Source organism: Anas platyrhynchos, chromosome 2 (assembly GCF_047663525.1).
Source record: "Anas platyrhynchos isolate ZD024472 breed Pekin duck chromosome 2, IASCAAS_PekinDuck_T2T, whole genome shotgun sequence".
In the NCBI taxonomy this organism is placed as follows: Eukaryota; Metazoa; Chordata; class Aves; order Anseriformes; family Anatidae; genus Anas; species Anas platyrhynchos.
Genome location: NC_092588.1, coordinates 128,821,819 through 128,845,500, shown reverse-complemented (window position 1 = coordinate 128,845,500; position 23,682 = coordinate 128,821,819). Strand labels below are relative to the sequence as shown.

At 38.1% G+C, this 23,682-nt stretch overlaps 1 protein-coding gene across 1 annotated transcript; it reads right to left on the bottom strand.

Moving 5' to 3' along the window:
- Nucleotides 1–504: 504 nt before the first annotated feature.
- On the bottom strand, nt 505–23,599 carry ANKMY2 (ankyrin repeat and MYND domain containing 2). Its single transcript, XM_038173919.2, has 10 exons — nt 23,425–23,599; nt 21,153–21,217; nt 13,577–13,715; nt 11,293–11,391; nt 8,993–9,153; nt 7,910–8,124; nt 7,265–7,400; nt 4,212–4,340; nt 3,641–3,782; nt 505–2,067 (listed from the first exon to the last, which is right to left on the bottom strand). Exons 1-10 carry the CDS (start codon nt 23,489–23,491, stop codon nt 1,844–1,846), a joined length of 1,377 nt encoding a protein of 458 aa, XP_038029847.2. The 5' UTR covers nt 23,492–23,599; the 3' UTR covers nt 505–1,843.
- Nucleotides 23,600–23,682: the final 83 nt, after the last annotated feature.

Below are 23,682 nucleotides of genomic sequence, written 5' to 3'. Positions count from 1 at the left end.
CCTTCTGAAGCTGGATTGATAAAAATACATCTCCATAATCTCCACCAGGTAGCCTGTACTTCACACTTATTTCCAATTTCCAGACTTTCTCTGTTGCTTGGATTTTTCTTTATCAAGAAAGGTGTTGGCTGGTGGAATAAAAGCGGGATTTGTGCTGTGAATTTTACGACACTTCTAAGACTCTGAATCATTTGCTCTGAATGAATGGCATTACCAGAGAAGTGTCAAAAGAGATATACATCCCAATGAGCCCCAACAGCTGTGTGTAGAATTGGGAATAAGGAGCATTTCTGCATGTGGCAGCAGTTACGGTGACTCCCTATCTAAGTTTCAGACACACATTTCTTGTTTTCTGCCCCCCGTTGGCTCTTGGCCCCAGCTGTCATAAAAATAAACTTGCACACCTGAGCTACACTAAGCCCACATATCTCACATGAGAACATGGCAGCACGCCCCGGCAGCCCTCAAAGATGCAGTAAACAGAATTGCCACTCAGCTCCCAGCTTTTGAAAACCTTCCCTTTATTCTTCACATTTTATTCATTTAATCATTGAAATTAAAACACTCTTGGATCATACAAAAGATACATTCCCTGCATTTATGTATCCTCACTCTTACAAGTTGAAGAATAATAAACAAAAACTTTCAATATATTAAATAGTAAAAAATTAATAACATTTTTCCTCTGTATGGAGGGTGGTCCTTATTCTTCTACGTTGAAGGATATTGCCATGTTCAAAACATCAGTTATTCATCCAACAGTTGTAGGATATCAAACTCTACCATCCTTCTTATGCAGCAAGTAGTGTTTTAGTTGTGGCATTCCCTTTGATTTCATACAAAACAGCAGCTAATCTGAGTGAAAACAGCAAAGTTAAGGGGTGCTATTTTCAAGATAAGCTATTTAGTTGAAAGCCTAAGTGAAATCACAATTGTATCAATGAATATATGAACATTCCCGTTTAGTTCATTCTGACCAGGTTTAGCATGTGCAATATTTAACATCTTTTATGTTTATAAAATAATTCATGAACATCCCAGTGTGTTCTAAGGCATCTTCACCTGAAAGCTGGGATTCAGAAACTATTATTTGGGAGCGTCAAAATATTTAACATCCTTCTGGTCTTCCCTTCATTAGGCTTTGATAAACTTGGACTATATTTGAGCAAATAAATAATGAAATCAATTCTCTTGAAACACACATTTCACAGTAAGTTTGAGATATCTGAAACAGCAGTTATCATTTAATAAAGTTGCCACAAAATAGACACTATTTTTGTGCACTCACTAGTCAAAAATATTTACAATAATGTCATGAGAAGTTGAGAATTCAGATGAGTATCTTTAGAAACTTAACTGCTACTGAATTCTTTCAGATAAAGCTTCCTAAAGCGGTGTAAAAAAGCAATTTAACAGTTGGCTTCCCAATGTTTTAACTGCAGTTCTGTGTTCTTGCAGAAAAAAATATTTGAATTACAAATAAAATAGATTTCATGTTCTGAAAACATGAATAATCCAAAACACTTTTTAAAATTTAAACTAAGTGGCTGATTGACCACAGATACTCATAGATTTTACTATGGTTACTGCTGGTACACATACAGATGGATCTATGCCACTAGTTTTTATCTTATTTTTTTTGTTATTATTATTTTATTCTACAACAGATCCTAAAGACAAACTAGCCAGTATTCCATCTCAGCGTGAACAGAGATATGCTTTCATAGAGAGTCTTGCATAAGCCATGCTGTAAGAACTCAGACACGGTCAGCAAAAAAAAATCTCTCTGACCCTTGGGGTACAGGGACTTCACCAGAATGCTTAGTCCCTTCCTACCCTCCTCTTATTCCTCAGAATCTTGTATTTTTTGAACATCAACGGCAGCTAAGCTAGTCTCACTTTCCAGGGGACTGTCAGGATTCAGGGCTAGTGCCTCGGACTCTTTGGTAAGTTCAGCTTCTTCTGTTCGTTCAGCAGCATGATTTGGATCCACTTCTTTGGTAGCATCTGGACCAGGAGCTGACTGTTCTTCATCTGTAGTACTAGACTCTCCTGGTTGCACTTCATCTAGACAAAAGAGAAGAGCCATCAGCCGTAAATACAGAACTCATCTGCTAGCAAACCACTTTTATTCCAGAAGAATGAATGCTAGGAAACTTTGCATTAAAAAGTGATTACTTTAGCAAGTATCACTAACAAAGACGTAAGACATAAGAGTTATGCTTAAGTCACCATAAGATTATTCTGAAACTAACTCTACACAAAGCTCTCATTAATTTCTCTACAATTTTGCCACAGTTCCTTTTCATACATAGAGGAACAGAGAAGGACTCTGCTGTTATTTTAACTTTGAATTCAAACATGCTTTACTGACACTACAGTTCACTCTTCAAAGAATGGCTGCAGGCTGATTAAACATAGAATACAGGTGTTCTGAAAAAAAAAAAGTTACTTATATAATTGTGCAGGAAGCTTTTTTTTTTTTTGCACATAACAGACTGAAGAAATTCTTGCTAATGAACAGTTGGCCACAATGCACTCCAGCGGAAATGAGTCATCCCAAATTTTATAACCTGACTGCATGGAAAGGAGTCAGCTAGTACAACTTTAATTTTTAAGCAATTTTTTTTTCAGAGAAAAAACACTTAAATAACTTTATGCCCTGATTATGCTAAGTGGGGGTCGCATGCTAACAATTATGAAAAGAAAGAGAGGAAAGCCTAGTTGGGGGCCCTTCAGAAGGCATCTTGTAATCCCCCTTGGTTTCTTATTCTGTTATGACTGATAACCAGTTGAAAACAATGTCCTCGCTAGCCACAACACTGCCAAAACATACCATGGTCCCATTGGGCTATGGAGCTAACAACTTCTTTAGTCTATGCTTCAGCCTGTAGTTTCTTAGCACTCACCCTTCTGCAGTAGACACTCGTAAACTCTTGTTTTCACCTGTAGTTACAGCTGTGGATTTTTTTTTATATATTTTATTTTATCCTTGTTGCTGATATATAGGATGTGTAAGGGGTATTAGTAGCTTTCTGAACTGAAACTACTGTTGATATGAAGACCATACATATGTGATGGTGGTTGATACACCACCATCACAAGGGGACTTGAAGCTAGGGTGAGTTCACTGTCTTGTGAAAAATAGAAAATCTGATAAAGTCTGTAGTGTCTTAAACATGTGTCTGAAGGAGTTAAAATGAAAACGTAGGTACTGCAGTATTAACGTTATAAAAAAAAGAAAAGTTAGCCTCCCTTCTTAGAACAGGAGGGAGAAGAGCCATCTACCAAGATCCTGTCTCTGAGGAACTCGTAATACCTCCAATGAAAAGCAGAATGTCATGAACCTCTTCATTATTTTGTTTTAAAATTTGGATTTTGAAATAGTGTAGTGTAATTCAGAATGCATCAGTTGTAGAAACCTATGTAACTCTAGCACCAAAAACCAGGTTTTAGGAAGTATACAGCATTTGCAAACTGAAAGACTTAATTCCAACAAATGCATGTTATGTTGTTACATTACAACAAAGACATTTCTTTTAACTTCAGCTGTTACAGATTTTTAAGACCTGTTACTGTTGTTCCTTATGATACAGTCCATGTTGCCTTAGTTTCAGCAAGCAAACCAATAGATCCTAACCTTTCTTCTGCTTTTTTTCTTGTTTTCTTTTTTCTTTGGCAGCTTCAAGTTCTTGTTTCTCATGAATTTCCTTCAGGGTCTTGCAGACTTTTTTGTGGGTAAACCAGTGTATTTTCTGGCAGTTCTGGTCACAGTACAGCACCTGAAAGTCAGAGCCATTCATCTTCATGTATTATAAAAATACACAAAAATCTTATATTTTTTAGTGCCTCAAGTAAAATATTTCTATTTATAGCATTTAATGGTATTTTTTAAAGCAATTTGTAAGGTCAGAAAGCAATTCTAACCTATATAAAACTCTAGAAGCGTAGTTTGTTTTGCTTAACTCTGAATATGCAGAAATTTTATTCTTTCTTAATCCTTAAACATAAGACACTTGGAAATCCACGTACTTCTACTTGGAACTGCAGCCATCTCTCCTAGAAGTAGATGACTCGTATGTTTGCAGTGCAGATGTACATGTGATCGGTTCCTCATAAGCTTACATGGTAAATAGCCAAACATTCAAAATCCTCATCACCTCAATGGTACTAACTTGTGTGATACCTTATAACTATTTATGGATTCTTACCATTTTACATACTGAACATCTTTTGTCTGCTCCCTTTTCCCCACAAGTTGTACAGAATTCAGCATCCACAAAACCCACTTGGCCAGTAATAGCTTGTGTAAGTACAGAAAATGCTGTAGGATGAGAACCCTGAAAGTCAAGAAGGGGTAATAAGAACAAAATCAATTGTAAAACACAGCAAATACTGCAGTTATCCTGTAGGTTTCAGTTAAAAAAAAAAAAAAAAAAAAAATCAATGTGAAGAGGGACAATAGAAGAGAAAAACAAAGTAATTCAAGTTTCCAAGTGGCCAGCTTAGTCTCACTGAAGATGCTGTAACAGCAAGAATACAAAATAAAATCATAAAGCTTTAAGTAGCATGAACAATTTAGCATGCATACAGCTACATCCATTTTTGTATATAAAGTTAACTTAGACCTTCTGTGGAAGGGAAGATAAAAATTACCTTTTTTATTTTTTTATTCTGCAAAAAAGGAGATGGATTTGAAGGTAACTATCTCTCAGCTTTTTAGCACATGCTTACATTTTGAAGAATCGATGGCTGCACAGAATGCTCCCTTATCCTGTGCCCTTGTTTTGAATCAATACCAGAAGCATGGTGCAATGAAACTAAAATTTGAAGGCAAAGATAATGGGACTTTTAAATAACTGCATATTGTGGGATTATTCAAGAAGCTCACTATGAAGAGTGAGATTTACCCCTTCCTTAACTGATGAATACTGATAATTATAAAAGCTATTTTGGAGGGAAGCATTATTAATGCAGAGCAAATGTTTGGATAATATAGAAGGCACTACCTAAGACATAAGCAGTCATTAAGTATATGAGTAGTCCTAAATAACACTGTTAGTTTCACGTAGAACAGACAGAATTTTAAATGTAACAAATATATAGAATACAAAGCACCTGTGTTAGCCTGTATATTCAAACAACTGCTATTTTTCTGTGCAGACAAGTTAGATGATTTGAAGTATAAATATTCGCCACTGACTCCGCTGCATTTGGAAAATAGATTCCTTTCTCTTCAGAGAAGAGAACAAGTTTTACTTTTAATGCTCTGAATATTCCTTGAAGATCCATTAATTGCATAAGGTTCCTAAATTACAAGTCTAGACCTCCAAATGAAGCACTCAGTCACATTAAATCATGGAGACAAAGTTCAGAAGCTTTAAAAGATGATTTTTGTACCCGTTGAGGTTCACAAATACAAGTATATTACCACTAATGGATAGCTTTGCTTTCCTCGTTTCCACCTGAAATAACTCCTGAAACGTGCTCCATGTACATCTATTTCTGTGCTACTTCAACTATTTTACTTTTGTTCCATCTGTTCTTTGTGCCATTCTTCTATCGGAATACCCCATTGCTTTTGCTGTTGTATCACGGATGCCCCTGTAACGTATTGTTGGATGAATTAATGAAGTGTTATTAACTATAATTAACTATAACTAATGAATATTACTATTCCTAATACTATTAAAGAACTCAGTGGTCTTTTCACAGGCATCCACTTGTAGATCCTATGCAGCAGGTTTTTGCAAATTAGTCTCTGTGATGGTACAGATTTTTTGTTAAAACATGTTTTATTTAGCACTGGTGTACTGTTGTGCTCAGTGTACTCCGACTGCAGACCGAATGGTCAGAACTTCGAATTTTCAAAACAATATATAAATAATAATAAGCAAATAATTATTTATTATTATTTGCAGTATCTTTCCCACGCAATACAGGCAGTAAGATTGAGTATATTTTACTGGTAACCATAAACTAAGTTATTTTGGGCAATGATGTAAACAGAGGAAACAACGTCAAGTTTCTCCAGCTCTCTGTAAATCCTTAAATAGTTGGACCACCATGGAATATGCAGGGCCCTAACTACTACACCAGTTCTGAGATGCCCAGACCAAATCGGAGTAATTGCCAAATGTCAAGGGCTTCCAGGAAATTAAAAATTTATAGCATCTTCTCTTTTCCAGTTCTGTAAAATGGACAAAAATACAGTGTAACAAAGCAGATGTCTTTAAAGGGAGAAGGCTGCAAGCTCTTCTAAGAAAAGAGACAGGAAGGAATACGTTTACTCTAAGGCAGCTCTTAATGCATCATGAAGGCTTACATTTTCATACTGTGTTTATTTTTCTGGCTTAGGCAAACAGTAGGGATTGCATTAAACCTCAGGACATTTTCATTCACTGGAGCCACTTAAGATAGAGGCTATTTTTAATTCACTCAGAGTAATCCAAGTATGTCACAAAACTGTGCCATTTCCCCAGTGTTAGGGTTTGTAACATCTAGCTCTCAGACACCAGAGAGAACACAGTTTTTAAAAAAAGAGTAACAACTTTCGTGTAAGATTAACTAATGAAAACTACTATAATGAGGTGTGTTAGCAAAGACGTATGAGGAAAGCTGAAGTTAAATATTTTACTTGTAATTATGATTTCCTAATTCAGATACACATTGTACTGTGCATATGGCATCATCTTGTCTCTCCTTGTGATAAAGGGAGCTTCACAGAATGTTTTTCCCTTTTCTACCATCAAATATTATCAACTTCTCACATACACTGGAAATAATGAATGCATTAAACATAGGAAATGATTCAATTTGGAAGTCCACTTAGACCCTGGAAAGAAGAAAACATCATCTCTGTCTGAATCTACAGTTTGTAAAAGCACATTGGAAAAGAGAAAACGGATGGACATCCCAGAGTACAAAAAGAAAGCTCAGCCACAGAAACAAATTCTTCCAATTTCCTTTAAAAGCTGAGGCATTTAAGCATTTGGTATTGGCACAGGGAAAAAAAACAAAAACAAAAACAAAAGACAGAAAACAACAACAAAAAAACAACTAACACTACTAGGTTGAAATATTTTACAGTATTCTCTTGCAACATATAAAATGAACTTCCATTTTACCAGAGAACTCAGGGACATCCAAAAACTTTGCTTAGCATAAAACACTGAAGAAGCTAAGAAAATGAAAGATGACTTAGTTTAAACCAAATTTACTATTGAAGTTATTAAAAAACATTTTCTTGATAGAAAAAACTTACTAGTTCAACAGGAGCAATACTTCTCACAAGCTGCTGGAGCAATGTAGCTTCACAGTAAGGAAACTTTCGGATACTTTCTCGAATTAGCTTCTCTTGATACACAGGGAAACCATCTTTATCTCTCCCCTTCAAGAGACTAATTTTTTTAAAAACAAAGTCAAATAAGAAATCATACAGTAAATGTTCAAGAACAAACACAGCATGTTGTACTCTGTCCTCATTCTGTCCTATTCCATATTTCAATTAATAGAGAAGATTTATCATTCAAAAAAATTCTGAAACTTTAAACTCAGAAGTGTTTAAAATGCAAGTGAAATTACTTGTATTCTAATGCACAAGTGTTATGAAATAGAAAATAATTCAATGTATGCTCTGAAACCAGTACTTAATAATTCAGCCACACAATGAAAAATAATCATCCACAAACAGACCAGTATCTACATGAGAGTGAAGTAGCAAAATGCTTTGTTGGGGTTAAAACAAAATAAAAACAAACACTGAAGAATACACTGGGATTATTTCAAAATTTACTTGTCAGAGCCTTTACCTAAACCAATCCAACTATTCCTATTAAAGTTGTCTTTTTCTGATACCTGTAAATCTAGCTCATATGCATACTTCAGACCTTTGTGTAGAAATACTTACTTTTTGATGAATCCATCTAGTTTATCGTCTCGCTCTTTTAGGAACGTAACACATTTCTGGAAGATGCAACTGATGTAGTGCATTTTCATAGCAAGTACTTCATTCATATCTTTCTGCTTCATACATTTCTCACAAATTAGATCCAGAACCCTGTAACATTTCTGCAGTGCTTCTACTTCAGCCAACAGAGGGTTCTCTTTTACTAGCAACACAATCTATGACAAAGATCGAAGAAGATGTAATCCAGTTCAGAGCTAGTATTTCTTTAAACTTACTTACCAGCATTAAAGTTTAAATAGGTCTTTTAACTAAATATCAGTGGAGTTTCTAATATTCCTCTACTTCCATCTTACGCTCTCTTCTCCTTCTTCTGTCAGTGTCATTATTTACTATTATTATTCACTATACTGTAATACACAGTTCCCATACAATAAGTGTTCAAAATCAATACTGGTATTAAAAAACTGTAAGAAACAGAGCTACTTGAAGAATTACAGCTATTTTAAAAGAAGCACTTACAGAAACTACTACACGCTGTCTAAAATGTATTTCCTTTTGAACACCTAAAATAAACTGGACCTGTACAATTTAAGTGGCTCCACGGAACACATCAACCTCACATAAGCTTTATTTTCAGCAAATATACTGGCAAGTGAAAATAAATATCTCTTGCATATACGTTCAGAAACAGCAGCAAATGTTACCATGGTTAACCAGTGATTAAGGTAGGAATATACGTGCTCAAACAAGCACTAACAGAATAATGAGAATTGTTTTATGTTTTCACTTTGAGTAAGGCTACAAAAAAATAAATCCAGAAAATAATCTTTGTTTTGTTAAAAATATGAATCTCTTCACTTAAAGGTATTAGTTCAAGGTTCTAACTTATTTGAACACTCAAATAGCTTCGGTTTTTTAGTCATGTCTAGACATTAGACCTGATTCTTTCTCATTTTCAGAAGCATCTGAGTTAGTAGATAATGCTTTTGATCTCAACTGGATTCATGGAAGAGCTGAATGCTTTTTGACATAAAGAAACAGTTCCCACGCCAATGAACACATACAATTCACATGCTACTTCACCTTAACAGGATGCATGTTAGTAGTAGTGATAATTTTATGGAGAGGCCCAGCCAACTTTACTGGCAGTTTTGGTTCTTTATCTAAGCCTTGTGGTTTAGTATAGTAGTCCAGCCTTTCACGTGGAAAAAAGTTGTTGATGATGGTCACACAATCATGCTGACCTAAAAACACACGAGAAAAAACAATCACTAACAAAATGTAATCATAACAACAACAAAAATCACCAAAGAACCCTGAAACCTAATAAGCAACACAGATGAGGATTATCCACAAAGGAGCTAAGCTTGACATGCTTTACACTGGTAACAGGCAGGTCTTACTTCTCTTTAAAACATGACTTACTGACTTCAAGAAGAAAATGACTTCATGAAATTTCATTTCAAGAACTCCAGCCCCTTCATGCATCCTTTCTCCTTGTTAGGCCCAAACTGAACGAATAGGTATAACTCCCCGAAGTTATTTATTATGTTCAGAATCAAGCCATAAATAAAGCCAGTATTCTGACTCTGATGTGCAGCTATACTAGTAGCGCTGTATCGGTGTTAAAATTTCTTAACAGAAGTTCTCTCCACATTGCATTTTCAAAAATCAATGACATTTGCATTCAAACTTCTTACAAGTTCTCAGGCCCCAAACAGACAGTAGTGTATTAATCTAAATAACAGAACATGCTTAGTATTTACTGAAAGAAAAAAAGGGGAGGACTGTGATGAAAGAAAGAGCATGAGAGAAGTTGCGCCTGCTCCTTGTTTTCTCCATCTAGCAAAGTGATGGATTACTAGGCTGACGCGAAAGTAACATTTAGCTTCTCTAGGTCAGGGCCACATTCTTTAAATTGACTGATTTAACTTGGCATTAACTCAATTTATCATCAGTGGAAGACACAGACAACCAAATTCCAGCATTTAAAACCCTTCACTGTTTTTGAAGAGACTGTTCAAAGCTAATAGAGCACAGGGTAAGACAGTGACAGAAGAAGCATCCTCACTTCCCACACAACGACAGATGAATTGATTGGACAGAGAATAAAAAAAGAAGAGATTCCACTGTTCAGACTTGTGCAGAGTAGCGTATCTCAGTACGTTTGAAAATATTTACTCTGGTGATACGATGATTTTAAACAAGAATTCTCCAAAATTATGTTGAAGATGCCATTTATCATTCACTAATAACACAATTCAACATCCCATTCCAATAATCTCTCCAAATCCTAAGTGTAATTAATAGAAGTGGACTTCTTCAGCATGTTATGTGGATAGTTAAGGACTTGCTGGTTGAAACTCAAGTGAGTAATATCAATCTTTTACTCTTTAAAAGAAGAGGAAATACAATTGAAATTGAAACTGCACTAACTCACTATAAAAGGAAGTAAATCTAAATGTCAAAGTAGGGTTTTGAACAACAATTTGTTCCGGAACAACTAATGGACTTGCAGGAGAGTTCTCAGACATTTAACGAAGATGAAAAGGCTGCATTAAAATGAAAATAGACCCCCATTTTTGGTTGCTGGGGGTGGGGCTATCTGGACAGCACTAGCTGATTCATGAAAAATACACCACTTTTTTCTGCTATTTTATCACAAATCTTTGCTGGAAATAAAGAAAAAGAGTGCTATATTTGGGTTGTATTTGGGAACGTTAATGCAGAAATCTTCTGATCACTACTGAGGTGGGTAAAGAAGTAAAAAGGGTTTAGAAAAAAAGAAAAGAAAACAAAAAAGGTTGCATGTTTTGCCCATGACCACCTAGCACTCTGTAATGACAATTCTTTTCTTATTCTAGTCAAGTCCAGGTTAGTAAGTACTGACCTATCTCAGAACAGGTCCTGAGAGTTCTCCCTCTCACACGTGCAGAGGGAGAAGGGCAGGAGATGACTAACCATTACAGCACAGCATGCTGGTGCCAAAGCTCAGATGAGAGCTCCTGGTTTGTAGTACTGTGTTTTTCCTTCCTCCAGAGGAAGCTCCAGTTACATACTTTGTACTGCAGGAGCACACACGTGCACTTCAGAGACCTCAACTATTACAAGCTTCCTCTTACTGTCTGCAAAATAACGACACTGCATGAACTTGCACACTTGGAGAACAGCAACATCTATTCTTACAGATATCATCACTTGTGCATTGAAGAAACGAACATGGAAATAAAACATAAATGGACTCTGTTACAGGATGAAATGTGAAGAAAAAGAACTGTGTCAGTTCAGGACAGGTTATTGAACACTGTTTCACCAATAAAAAGCATCAAAACCTAACATTTTATTTTAGGGATTTAGGAAATGATATTACACCTTAACCTTACCCACAAAAGCAGCCATCTGAGCTGCAGTCCTTCCTACAGAGTTGACAACATCAGTCTCTGCTCCAGCCTCTAACATCATCCAGGTGATTTCTTTGTTTCCTGAATTTGGGAGAAGATATGGGGAATTAGAAAGAATAAACCAGAACTTGTATTTCTTCATATTATAGAAGAACAAGGAGCAAACTTCTTATTAAAACCTAATACAATTAACAGTGAGGAAAAATAATACTATTAAGAACAGTACTTTAAGAGCAAGCTAAGAGAAACATGGTGCTGCCTCCTTATTTACAGTCCCAAAACATTAAATTGAAGGGAAAACTAAATTCATGCAGGCTAAAATTCTGTCTTCTGTAACATACATCAAGTTCCCTGGGGAGCCGATGGGAGTCATATGCCTCTAACTATCCTAGCACTTGGTCCCCCTGGATAGCAGTACAGAAGCAAATTCTACTAATCTAGTTTGGCAGCTCAACTACAACGCTTGCTATTCTAAGAATAAAAAACAAACTCAGTACTATTATGTAGCAGGAGCATGGAGAAGAGAACAGATTGTTCCTTTTTCCACAGTGGGAACTGGGTGTTCAGACTGGGCTAAATACCAAATAAAATGAAGCTAAAATTTGATGGGAAGATTATAGGACTTAATTGGTGCCCTTCAGAGACTACTAAGGGCACTTGGCACTACTTGTGCTGGTTCCGTTTTCAAAGGTACTCTTACTTTATCAGTTTTTGTGCACATGCTAATTGGAAAAAAATATATATGAAAAAAGAAGGGGGTGGTAGGCAGAATTTAAGGTTTCTGGTTTAAAAACAAAGGCAATGCATCGGTAGTACTCATGTACCTTTTGCAGTCACAAATAACAGACCTTAAAGTCAACACTCAGAAGCATGCAAACCCAGATGGCAGGTTAAAATCACAGCTGGGAGAAAATGGTAAAAATACAGCAATTTCCATAAAGATGCAGGCATTTTAACAGCCTCTGACAGTTTGTTCCTATCTATTTGCTGCAGCTCTGATATTGCTCAGTGTCATAAAATGCCGAAATTTCCCAAATCTTTTTATGAAAGTCTTAGCAGAAAAGCAGTCTGATAGGCTAGTTAGAGTGCATGTACACACATGCCTTCCTTTTTTTTTTAATATTTATTTTTTTTAAATAAAGAAAGAAAGCAGACTTTAAACCCTACCTGATAAGAAATATTACATCTTCCCAAAACAGAAAGTTCTAGTGTCCTAATAAAATAACCTAGCCTTGCCAAATCTAATCCTTTCCCTAGAAGGAACAACGTCTTACGCAATGCTTTCTTCTCACTCAAAAATATAATTGTTCCTTTCATGAGGGTAAAAGAAGAGCAAGAGGAAAGCTGCAAAGCACCACACACACACACATATATGTAAAAGAGAGAAGAAAAATAATGTAAGGAAATACGTTTTTAAAACGTACTAAATAAATTTGTAGAAGCCCACAACATTTTTACATAGTTGCAAAAATAACATAGAAGAGAGGCAAACTTTGAAAAATATTGGATTGATGTGACAAGCTTCAAATATTACTACAAGCTAGTGATACAAAGTCCTAAAAAAAGTACAGTGCAGCATCATTTTCAGTGTAACTGTATGATTAGACAGAACAAATCCCAGTGCACAAAAAAAAGTTGCATGAGAAAACTCCCCATCTACTCAGGCGTGGTGAGGCCACATAGAGGGTACTATGTCCAGTTCTGGGCTCCCCAGTACAACAAAGACACGGAGCTCCTGGAGAGAGTCCAGGGAAGGGCTACTAAATGATTAAGAGATGGAGCATTTCTAATGAAAAAAAGGTTGTAGAAGCTGGACCTGTTCAGCCTAGAGCAAAGATGACTCGGGAAATCTGATCAATGTGTGTGAGTTTCTGAAGGGAAAGTGTCAAGAGGATGAGGCCAGACTCTTTGCAATGACAAGAGGCAACAGGCACAAAGTGAAATATGGGAAGTTCCAGCTGAACATGAGGAAAAACTGCTTTACTGGGATGGTGCCAGAGCACTGGCACAGGTTGCCCAGAGAAGCTGTCAAGTCTCCTTCCTTAGAGATACTCAAGAGCTGCCTGGATGTGATCCTGTGCAGCGTGCTCTAGAGAACCCTGCCTGAGCAAGGGGGTTGGACTAGATGATATCCAGAGGTTCCTTCCAATCACAACCGTTCCGTGCTACAAAGGCATCAACACTTTCCTTTAAATTATTAATTTATGGCAAACTGTATACATCAATGCCATAAAAAATCAGTGAGATAAATTTAGTCAGAAGTTACCTGAAAGCCCAGCGAACATCAAGGCAGTGTACCCATGCTCATGTTCGTTGCAGTTAACATCAGCTCCATGGCGCAAGAGCAGCCTGCACATGTCTACTTTCCCTTTGTAGGCTGCATGCATTAGAGGGGTCATGCCATGCTGAAAAGAGGAAGAAGCATACAAGAATTAGTTGCATCTCTCTGTCTTCATGCCACAGACAATTTTCACTTTTCACACATATTCAGTGTACCTGCCAAAGCCCTGTGTAATATTTAAGCTAGGAAGAACAAAAAAGCTCATAAAATCTTGATGAAAAAAAGTGGTTACTATTGTGCAGTATATTTTCGATTTTCCATGGTGTCAGTGTTTTCTGCTGTGCTATATATCTGAAAACAGACCAGTCTTGAAAAACAGAGAAACATTTTCCACAAATGAGTCATTAACACTAATGTCTTATACAGAAGACCAAAGAGAACTAAAGCTCGTCATAGCAGGAAAAGCTTGTTTGTAGAAAATTTGTCAGGTTCCTCAAGTTGTTATTTCTCCCCTGCATTATATGCAAAGTAACAAGGAAATTAGAAATAGGCTCTTAATGCAAAAAATAATTGCAGTTTCTGAAGCTCATCTTGTTTAGTCACACTTTCTGATAATTTTACTGTTCTCCTCTCTCCCATTTATCCATCCTTTTGGTACTGCGTTTGGGATCTCACACCAGTCAGAACTCTAAAGGTCCTTGTGAAGCTATCCAGCTCTAACCAGATGTTAACAATCATACATTCTCAAACCCTTCCGTTTGATAAACTGCACCAGTGCAAGAAGGCTTACCCTTCATCAAGGGAGGCTCTCAGAGTCGCACTGCTGTAACTACAAACGTGAACCTGGGCAAGCCCTAGGGGCAATTTTCAGAACCATGGGGAATTGTTAACACACGCTTTCTCCCTCTCAAAGGGCAGGGAGAAACAGTTCTTTTTGAGCAAATTGCATGACATTCAGTTCTGAGATTTTGATACATTTTTTCCAATACACTGTTCATTTCCACTTAACATCAAGTCAGGATTCGAGTTATCAGCCAAGACACAGTAATTGCCTAAAAACATTCTCCAGCACTGAGTACATCGGAATGTGATTTAGTCTGTCCCAGGTGGAAATTAAAATAGCATTTTCTTCCCTTTTTTGCAGATTAGGGATATGTGCATGAATACAGTCATGTAGAACATCACTGCAGCTCTATAAACGCAGGGTAATGTGATCTTCTGAAATAATCTACTTGTCAGTTTGAGCCTTAATATATTTTTTGCTTCCATTTATAATACAAAACCTAAAGTTATATTTATCAGTATCATTAAAAAAAAATCCTAAAGGTGAAGGAAATTGGGCAAGTTATAATTTTAACATTTTTCAAGTATAATTTCATTACTCCCTGTCCTAACTGAAAACATTGAAAAATAATTTCTTGATGCACCTTATTTTAGCAACGTGATACACTTTTATATCTTGCAATATAAACTGATATTAAAGAAACAGAAGATCTGAAGAGAAGTTCATGAAATGAGTTTGTGACTGTTTTTGCTAGGTTTCATTTGTGGTCCTATGAAAGAAAGTCATTCCTTCCTACTATACATTATACATTACATGGACAGTAATTTTTAGATGCCAGTCCCAGTTTGAAGTCATGTTGTAGAAACTCCTCCTTCAGTAGCACAGGAACGTATCTCTGTAACATGATACAACTTAAGGAAGGTTTTTGATTGGAGAAAACTTTAAGAAAACAATTACTTGAATTTTGGTTATATATAGAATGAGTTGTTTCAATTAAAAAAAAAATCTGTCTGAAGATTGTAGGACAAAGGAAAGGTATTTTCTTTTGTACTCCCCTCCTTCTGGGAAACTTTCAGGAAAGCCTTTGATTCAATTTTGAAAGCATCAAGCTGTGGTGTGGATCAAGAAACATACCAAGCAAAAACATGTGCAGAGATGTTATAAAACTGGATTTAAAGTCACACTAATATCAGCCTTTTACATTCACAGCAAACTAAAAAGGGACAGGATAAACACAAGCTTGTCTGGAAAAGCTTGGTATCTTCTATTATGCTCCTACGCAGAAGCTGAAGTGGCTGCAAATGTGATTCACAGGTTGATTATCTAAGATGGGTCCAGAAACAGTATGCTTTCTGACATGACATTTGGTTTGTCGGTGCACCATCCGTAAAAGACTAAGCTGGCAGACAGTTTATTAAGCACAGAGATGAAAGGAAATACTTTATTCTTCCATAATGGAACACAGGATGAAGCAGCAGTTTTCTATCAGCTACCATGAAATGTTCTTACGTCCAAAAATCCATTCTTCTGAACTCATTCCCTTGGGGAGAAAAGTGAATCTTTCCCAGCTTTTTGTTCGCTTTGTAGGGATACCAGACAGATTCTAGGGAGGAAAATTAACATCTCCTGTCTTCTGCAGTGCTGTAGGCATTCCCTGTATGCCTGACTCTACCATGAGGATCAAGTTTGCAGAGCCTCTAGAAATTGGTTGGCATCTCCCCTGACCCAGTTGTTCAGCTAATCTACCCCCAAGGACTCAAGGACATACAGGGGCTATGCCTTACGCCACACCAGCCCAGCTCTGTTGCACACTGCCATGCCCAGTTCCCATTGCTGAAAATATACCAGAAGCAAATGAGGAAGAAGAGGAGATTTCAAGAGCTACTGCTGCCATGGTGGCAGAAATGAAGAAAAAAAATATACACTGTGGGTTCAGTAGGCTGAATCGCCTCAGGAGGGAATAAAAGGACCTAGTGGGAGGCAGGAGGGGCAGATTAGGAGCAAAACCAGGGAGGGCTTGGACTCCACTGCTAGAAGTTAGGGCAGAAGAAAGCAGATCAGTATTTCTCTTCTGCACCTTTACTACATCAAGGTGTGTTTCCACAGGATGAACAAAGTCAAGATCATAAACTATAAAAACAACCCTCTGTCTTCGAGGAACTGTAGAGTAAATTCTCAACAATGCTGTTTTTCAGCGTTCATTGACTGGAGGTACTCAGCAGGAGAGAGGAAATGCCAGGGAGCAGGAGTTGGGATAAACCAAAAGAAAAAAAAAATCACCTCATATACCAGTGACCTGTGTTTGGCAGAAAAGCTGACATGCTTATGTGGCCAAACACTCCTGCTGAGTATGTGAGAACACAACACAGGCATACTGAAGTCACTGTTTTGTGGGTAACACTCTCACGATTGACTATCACAAACTGGAACAGCCACACGACCTGACCTGTGTTATTCAAGGAAAAAGGAATCAAAGTAGTACTAACACTCCATGTGCTTTACACCTCTCACACTCACTTCATTTGTCTTACACCACAACCATGAAAACTTGGCCAAGACATGGCACACGTGGGCTGGATCACACCAGAACGGTTCCCTCAGCAGGTTTCAGGCAAACCACAGCACTGCACACAGGAAAACTAGCCACCTAGCTGGAGATTAGGTCAAAGGTGATTTACACTAAAAAGAAACCTTTTTGGCCAAGGAAAACCTTGGCCAAACCATTGCTGTACACACTTACATGCTTCCACTGCTGAAGAAACCACCTCTTCCCTTCCCAGTTCATTGTGCACTGAGGAAGCCACCTGGATATTACCAGGGACAAAGTGTGTTATTTTATTCTTTACATTCAGAAAATCACAAATTAAATGCACAGGCTGAAGGTTTGGCTTTTATTTGAGACAATATTTGGGAAGTTACTAGAAATGACACAGGAAAAACAGGTGCCACAAGGAACACATAGATACTACTAAGGAATGTCTTCAAAATCAACTCCTTAAAATAGAAAAAAACAACAAATAAAAAGGAAAAGCATTATTAAAGTTAGAACAACTTACTAGGTCTAGTTCAGCCAAATATTTGGATCTGAATTGTAAAAATGCCTCTAACTTAACAGAAATGGTACTGAATGCTGCTAGTCTACTGTCCTGGTTTTGGACAGATAGATAAAAAAAGTTATCTAGAGTTAAGTAGGAACTAATTCTATTATGAAACACTCTTTAGTGAGTATAGATCTCCTCGTTATACTCCTCCTCCTTTATAGTCAGTCATCCTGCTGAGCTGTTGTCTTCATGTAGGTATTACATTAAATTTGACTGATGATTTGTTTAATTGTAGTGATAAAAAATCACATTCTACGTCACTGTCCTGAACTGAAGTCAGAGAATTCTTAATAGATGTTGAATGTTCTTTGATTTGTGGATTTTGAAGTACTACACAAAAACATCAAAAGACAGACATGTACCAATAGGCAGGCTGCTGGTGTAATTTCAACAAATTTTTAAATTCTGTAATTAGCAAATAGATGGGGACTGTTTCTGAAAGACATATTTTATATTATAGAATGAACAGCTGAATTACCAAACTAGAAAAAAAATGCTGCCAATGCCAAGTAAAAGTTCTATATGTGATAAAATTATGAACCTGGAAATTATTTTAAATAGGAAAAAACTGTGAAGTCTTTTAAGGTCAAACCTTTCTGCTTAATCTGCATAAATCAATTATCAGGAAAATATGGTACTGTAGTATTACCCTTAGTAAGTATTAACCTTAGCTATCAACATGACTGGAGGTAACTTCCATATCTAGAAGCCCAACCTGCTTCTTCTAGATTGTATTTCTGTAGTTTTCTTAGCCCCACTTGGCAAATGGATGGTGTTAAAGTCAGCAAATTGCCAACATGAAATCACAGCATTGTTTACAAGCTCTGTACTTCTAGGGGAAAGAAGACTCCTGAACATTTTCTTCCACACTGCATTTCTGAATTAGCAACCTCCACACCTAAAAATGGGATAAGAATGAATAAGCAGCATGTATTTAAGTTAAATATAATTGCGGGTGGTTTTTATTGTTGTTTTGTGGGTGTTTTGTTTTTTTTTTTTGCACCTCTTTCCATTGCCCTTTTATTTATTATCTGAGTATAAATGCCTCTTAGATTTAAGCTGACAGAATCAAACAGCTAAAAACTTAAAAACTTAGGGATGAAGAGCTATGTATATCTTTGTTTTCATAGGGAAAATACTTAGGCTTACTCAATGTCCTTTCCTTCAACTACCTAAATCCACAAATTAAAAAAAGTAATAAAACAACAACAAAAATGATTTGGTGAGAAAGAACACTGGGGAAAAAAAAACAGGGCTGTATCTCCTGGATACCTGCACCATTCTGGAAGAGTGGCAAAGCTAATTTGAATAAAGGGGCCTTATGCTGCTTCTAAGTCACCTACTGCTACTACGTGACCCACGGTACTGCAGATAGGAGGAGATAAAGGATGAGCAAGTCTTGGACACATGAGCAGTAGAAGCAGATATTTAAAAAACAGTTTAAAAAAAAATCTAGACTCTAAGCCTATCTATCTGTAACAACCACTGAAGCAATGCTGCAATATTGTATCCAGCTTATGCCTACACTCTTGAAGGAAGAAGGTGAAATAACTGCAAAGGATTTGGAAAAGAGACATGAATAAATACAGCTCAATTACTATAAGAAATAACTTTAGGTATAATTGTTAAAAGTCAATGTACTTGCAAGGTACTACAAAGGAACTTCGTCCTGTCTAAAGATATATAGAGAAAAGATTGCTGATTCCTCTAGGTTAAAATCTAATGACCAAGTGGACCTAAGCAGTTAGAATGTAAGGCTAGAAACATTCAAAACAGAAGTTAATGGGACATTGTCTTACGTATTCATATTTTAAGTCACGAAGTGCAATATGTAACAGCCTTCTACTGGATGTGGATTCTCCAGCACACAAAATTATTAAAGTTTGACTGTGTATTTGCTGTACCACAAATAGAATAGAGAATTGCATTAAAACCATGCTCATTCTATTGACTCTCTCGTGTAAAAAGAAAACCAAAACTTTAAAAAAAAGGAAATGAATTCTTAGTTCCCTTCGCTCTCAGTATCTAAGCTTTTGATTTTTTCAGGGTTCTATTTACTCATTTCTTAAATTAATATAATTTAATAAAATAAGTAACAGTAGTAATAAAAGTGAATTTCAAAATAAACAGCTAAGGCAGTTGAGGGGAAAAAAAAAAAAGAGACCTGATGCATTCAAAGCAGTCTCCAGTTCTGGCAGCCTTGGATATCAGACTAAGCTAATGTATAATTGTTGTTTCATACACTATTTATGTACAAATATTAGAATAACACATCAGATTTTTTTCTATTATGAAACATTTTGCCTCTAAAAGTTGCCATGAGATGACCGCTGGATTAAAAAATTTAAATCTGAACCCTTTTTGGTTCAACATGCATCACAATGTACCACTCGCAGGAGAGGGGAGGATGCAAGAAGTCCATCAGATGAACTATTTAAATATACCCAAAACACATATGGCTCAGTCAGATGTGAACACTAGACAAGTATTGTTAATAGTGTTTCTTCTCTAACAATAGCTTAAGGCATAACTCAGCTATGCTGCCTATTAATAAACCATATCCTCTCAGCAGTAATGTTGCACTCATACTACATCATGGGTGCAGTCATTTCAGATTCTCCAGTACAACAAAGACATGGATAAACTGCAGCAAGTTCAGCAGGGTAAGGCCAGGACATGGTGGAAGCTCTCAGGCTGGGGGCTGGAGCAATGAAGAGAGGCTGAGCAAACTGGGTTTCATCAGCCAGAGGATAGATGGCCTAGTGGCGCCTACAGGAAAGTTCCTGAGAAGACACAGCCCAACTCTTTGGTTAATGGTGGTTGGGAGGGCAAGAGACAAGGAGTTAAAGTTCTGAGGTCCTTTCTAACCTCAATTTCCTAGCAATCCTATGAAGTGATAAAACTGGGAAAAACACAAACTGATACAAAGTACCTAACCAATAACATACACAAGCCGCTGGCTATTTAAATTAATAAATTACACATTGATCTAACATGCATATTGGTCAATTACAGTTTTGTTTCCATGTTACACTTTAACATTGTATGCTTTTGTAAAGAGAAACACTGTAAAGAAAAAATGAAAGAGGAAATAAACATGAACCTCATGCAAGAGTCTCTTCTCTGACAACTTCCTCCCATCTTCACGTAACACAAAGAATTGCATCTTCTACATGACTATCACATCTGTCTCTGCAGAAGATAGCATTTTCCACTTCTGACCTAGCTGCTCACTCTCTCTCTGTTTATTGCTCTGCAAAAGGTGACGTGGTACAGGCGTGAGATGGGTGAAAAATGGGGACAGATATTCTTTATTCACTCTGCCTGCTGCTAGATAAACAACAGATGGACTGCAGTTTGGTGGAGGTGACAAGAAGCCAGGGAGCATCCCCTCGTATCCTGCTGCAGTGTTCAACTTACCTTGCAGACACCAAAGCTCATGCAGGAATATGAGAGGAAATACAAACCATGTACTACCTTATATAACGTTAAGCTTCCTTAAAGAAACTAAGAGCTCTTCAAAGGTTCTTTATTCAGCTGCAGGCTGGAAACTTCTTCAAAAGAATTCTGATTTCCAGGAGTCTGTACAGCAGTGTTATTCAACACCAAGCAGGCCTTTTGGACTTAGTATTTTCATTGCTAAACCCAGTATAATGCTTGTACAGTTGTGTCATACCTCATCCAAGCAATTGACACGGACATTCTTGCTGCCCAGTAGTCTTCCAGCCTCTTCGGTGTTTCCTTTAATTAAAAAGAGACACAGAAAGAAAAGGGGATGAGAAAAAGGAATGAAGAATTAACAGGAAAAAGAGCACAACTGATTAGAAAAAAAAAATATCTTTGCAGATTAACTATCAGTAAGTCAACCACACCTAGCAAAGAAGCACAAGAACAGCCTTCTGCTCTAAAAGCTAAAAGCAAAGAAGTCAACATCAAAGAGTAGTCTAAGAGCATGCGGTAAGTATCTGATCTACATACACACATGAGCATGACACTAATATGTCTCTGCATAAACTGCATCAGAACAACTCTGAATGGGTAAAAATATTGAGCATTTTAATACGGTGCTCTAGAAGTACAGAATGTATGTCTCTAAGAGCTACCTAGATTCTCACAGAAGGAAGTTTGCTGTGTGAATCTTTTCAGTTAGGGCACAAGTGTAAAAATCTCATATAAAGGGACCTTCAATGCAACTTTATTCATCAAATCGAAACAAAAGAACATTGACTCTCAATTAATGAAATCTAATTAATTGGCAACTAACAGAAAGTTCTGATCACTGATTCAATCACAAGGAAAGCTCTTTTAACAGTGGCCTGCTTAAATAAATATAAACATTATAATCCCTCACTTAATGAGGGGCTTCACATTTTTCTTCATGTATCACAAGGAGGTATTCTTCCAGCAACTTTTCAGCATAGCAGCTTTTTCAGTTTGGGTTCATTTTGTTGCCCCCCAAAATTCATTTCAGTTTGGGTTCATTTTGTTGCCCCCCAAAAAAGATTACAAACACCAGAAATGATTTTCTTTTGTAATGTTTTGGTATGGTACGTATACAGGAAACACACTTTACGTGTATCTGGAAATTTATTATCTCAGGGAAAAACACCAGTAACCTGGCTCATCTCACACACTTGACAATAGTGCTGTAAAATACAATGGCCAATGGTCAGGGCGCTGTCAACTAGCCTGCTCACCAAATAATTTTTTTCTAAACATACAAGAAGCTTCTTAGGACCTGGTGCAGTTTTCAGAATGTCTCAGCAAAATAACAAACATTTAGAAATAGCAAATCCTCAAGACATGACTGTCAAAGTAAACTTTAATGCAAGAAAAGCAAAAAAAAAATTGCATTTACAAGTTCAGAGTTCTGTATGACAAACCACCGAAGGATTTCCAAACAAGGCACTAAACTTTGGCAGAAGTCAAACTTCCAGAGTTGGCTAGCTCTCAGAAGTTGGAGCCAAGCTGCTTATAACGCTGTGTGATAGGAGGACAAGGGGCAACAGGCAGCATTTGAAGGGAAGAGAGGATCATATCAGATGTAACAAAACCCAACAATTTCACTCCGGGCCCAGTAAGGCACCTGAAGGGGCTGCCCAGAGAGGCTTTGCAGTCTCCATCCTTGGAGGTTTTGTTTTCAAGGCCTGATCAGACAAATCCCTGAGCAACCTCTTTAGGCCTCACTGCTGACCTGCTTTGAGCAGGAGGCTGGACCAGAGACCTCCTGAGGGCCCTTCCAACCGGGATTACCCTGTAATCCTAATTATAAGCATAAGGTAAATTAGAGGCATTTCCAAGAGTAAGGTCTGAATTGCTTAAAGCGAGCCAGCCTGACTCTGAGGCACAGTAAGTTGATCACTGGCTGTCCCGTGCTTATGTCTGACACAGGGGAACGGGTGAACATAATTGCGAGCAAAGCCCCAAAACTATAAATAACATTTCCTATCGGTTCGAACTCACTCAGAACCACATACAGAGGTGCATGGAGCACATCAGGCAGCTTTATTTCACCTCCAGCTAACAAATACCACTCACAGCTTTCACCATGCCTTTCAGAAAGTATTCAGGCAGGGCTGCAAGGATCACTACGCAGCACCACGGAAGCCGGCCAGAAGCACAGAAATCCCCCAACCCCTAACACACACATAACGTGACGGGGGGCAGTTGGCCTCCTGCACAGAGCTCAAGGGAACGCCAGGCGCTGGGGGAAGGCAGCTCCGAGCCCTGTGAGCTGGGGAACGCCGCGCCCGCAAGGCCGGCAGACGGGGAGCGACGTGACGGGCTCAGGGCCCCGATTATCCCCACAACATCCCCGGCAGGTCAATGGCAGCGCAAATCCCCTCAGCAGCGCTGGGCCTCCCGCCGGGAAGGGAAAGGGGAAGGAGAGCGGGAGCAGGGGTGTGCAGGCGGCCCCTTCCCCGCGGGAGGGGGCGGCCGCGGCCCACCTGTGGCGATGACCCGCAGCAGCTCCTTCTCCTCGGAGCTCAGCTCGCCCCGCCGGGGGGGCGCCATGGCAGCCGCTCGCCTCCCTCCGGGCAGCGCCGCGCTCGGGGCCCAGCCCGGCCCCCCCGCCCCGCTCGTAATGGCGGCTCCACCCCGCCGGGGGCCGGGCGGGACGCAGCACTGCTCCCGCCGCCTGGGGGGGGGACACCGGCAGGGGGACACCCGCCCTGCCCTCATCCCGGTGCGGCGGGAGAGAGGAG

Coding starts and splice junctions, on each gene's coding strand:
- ANKMY2 (XM_038173919.2), bottom strand. CDS start 23,491: ATGGCGCCCCCCCGGCGGGGCGAGCTGAGCTCCGAGGAGAAGGAGCTG. Junction 9,154..11,292: donor TCAGATGGCTGCTTTTGTGG/GTAAGGTTAAGG, acceptor GTGTGTTTTTAG/GTCAGCATGATTGTGTGACC. Junction 7,401..7,909: donor CTAGATGGATTCATCAAAAA/GTAAGTATTTCT, acceptor TAAAAAAATTAG/TCTCTTGAAGGGGAGAGATA.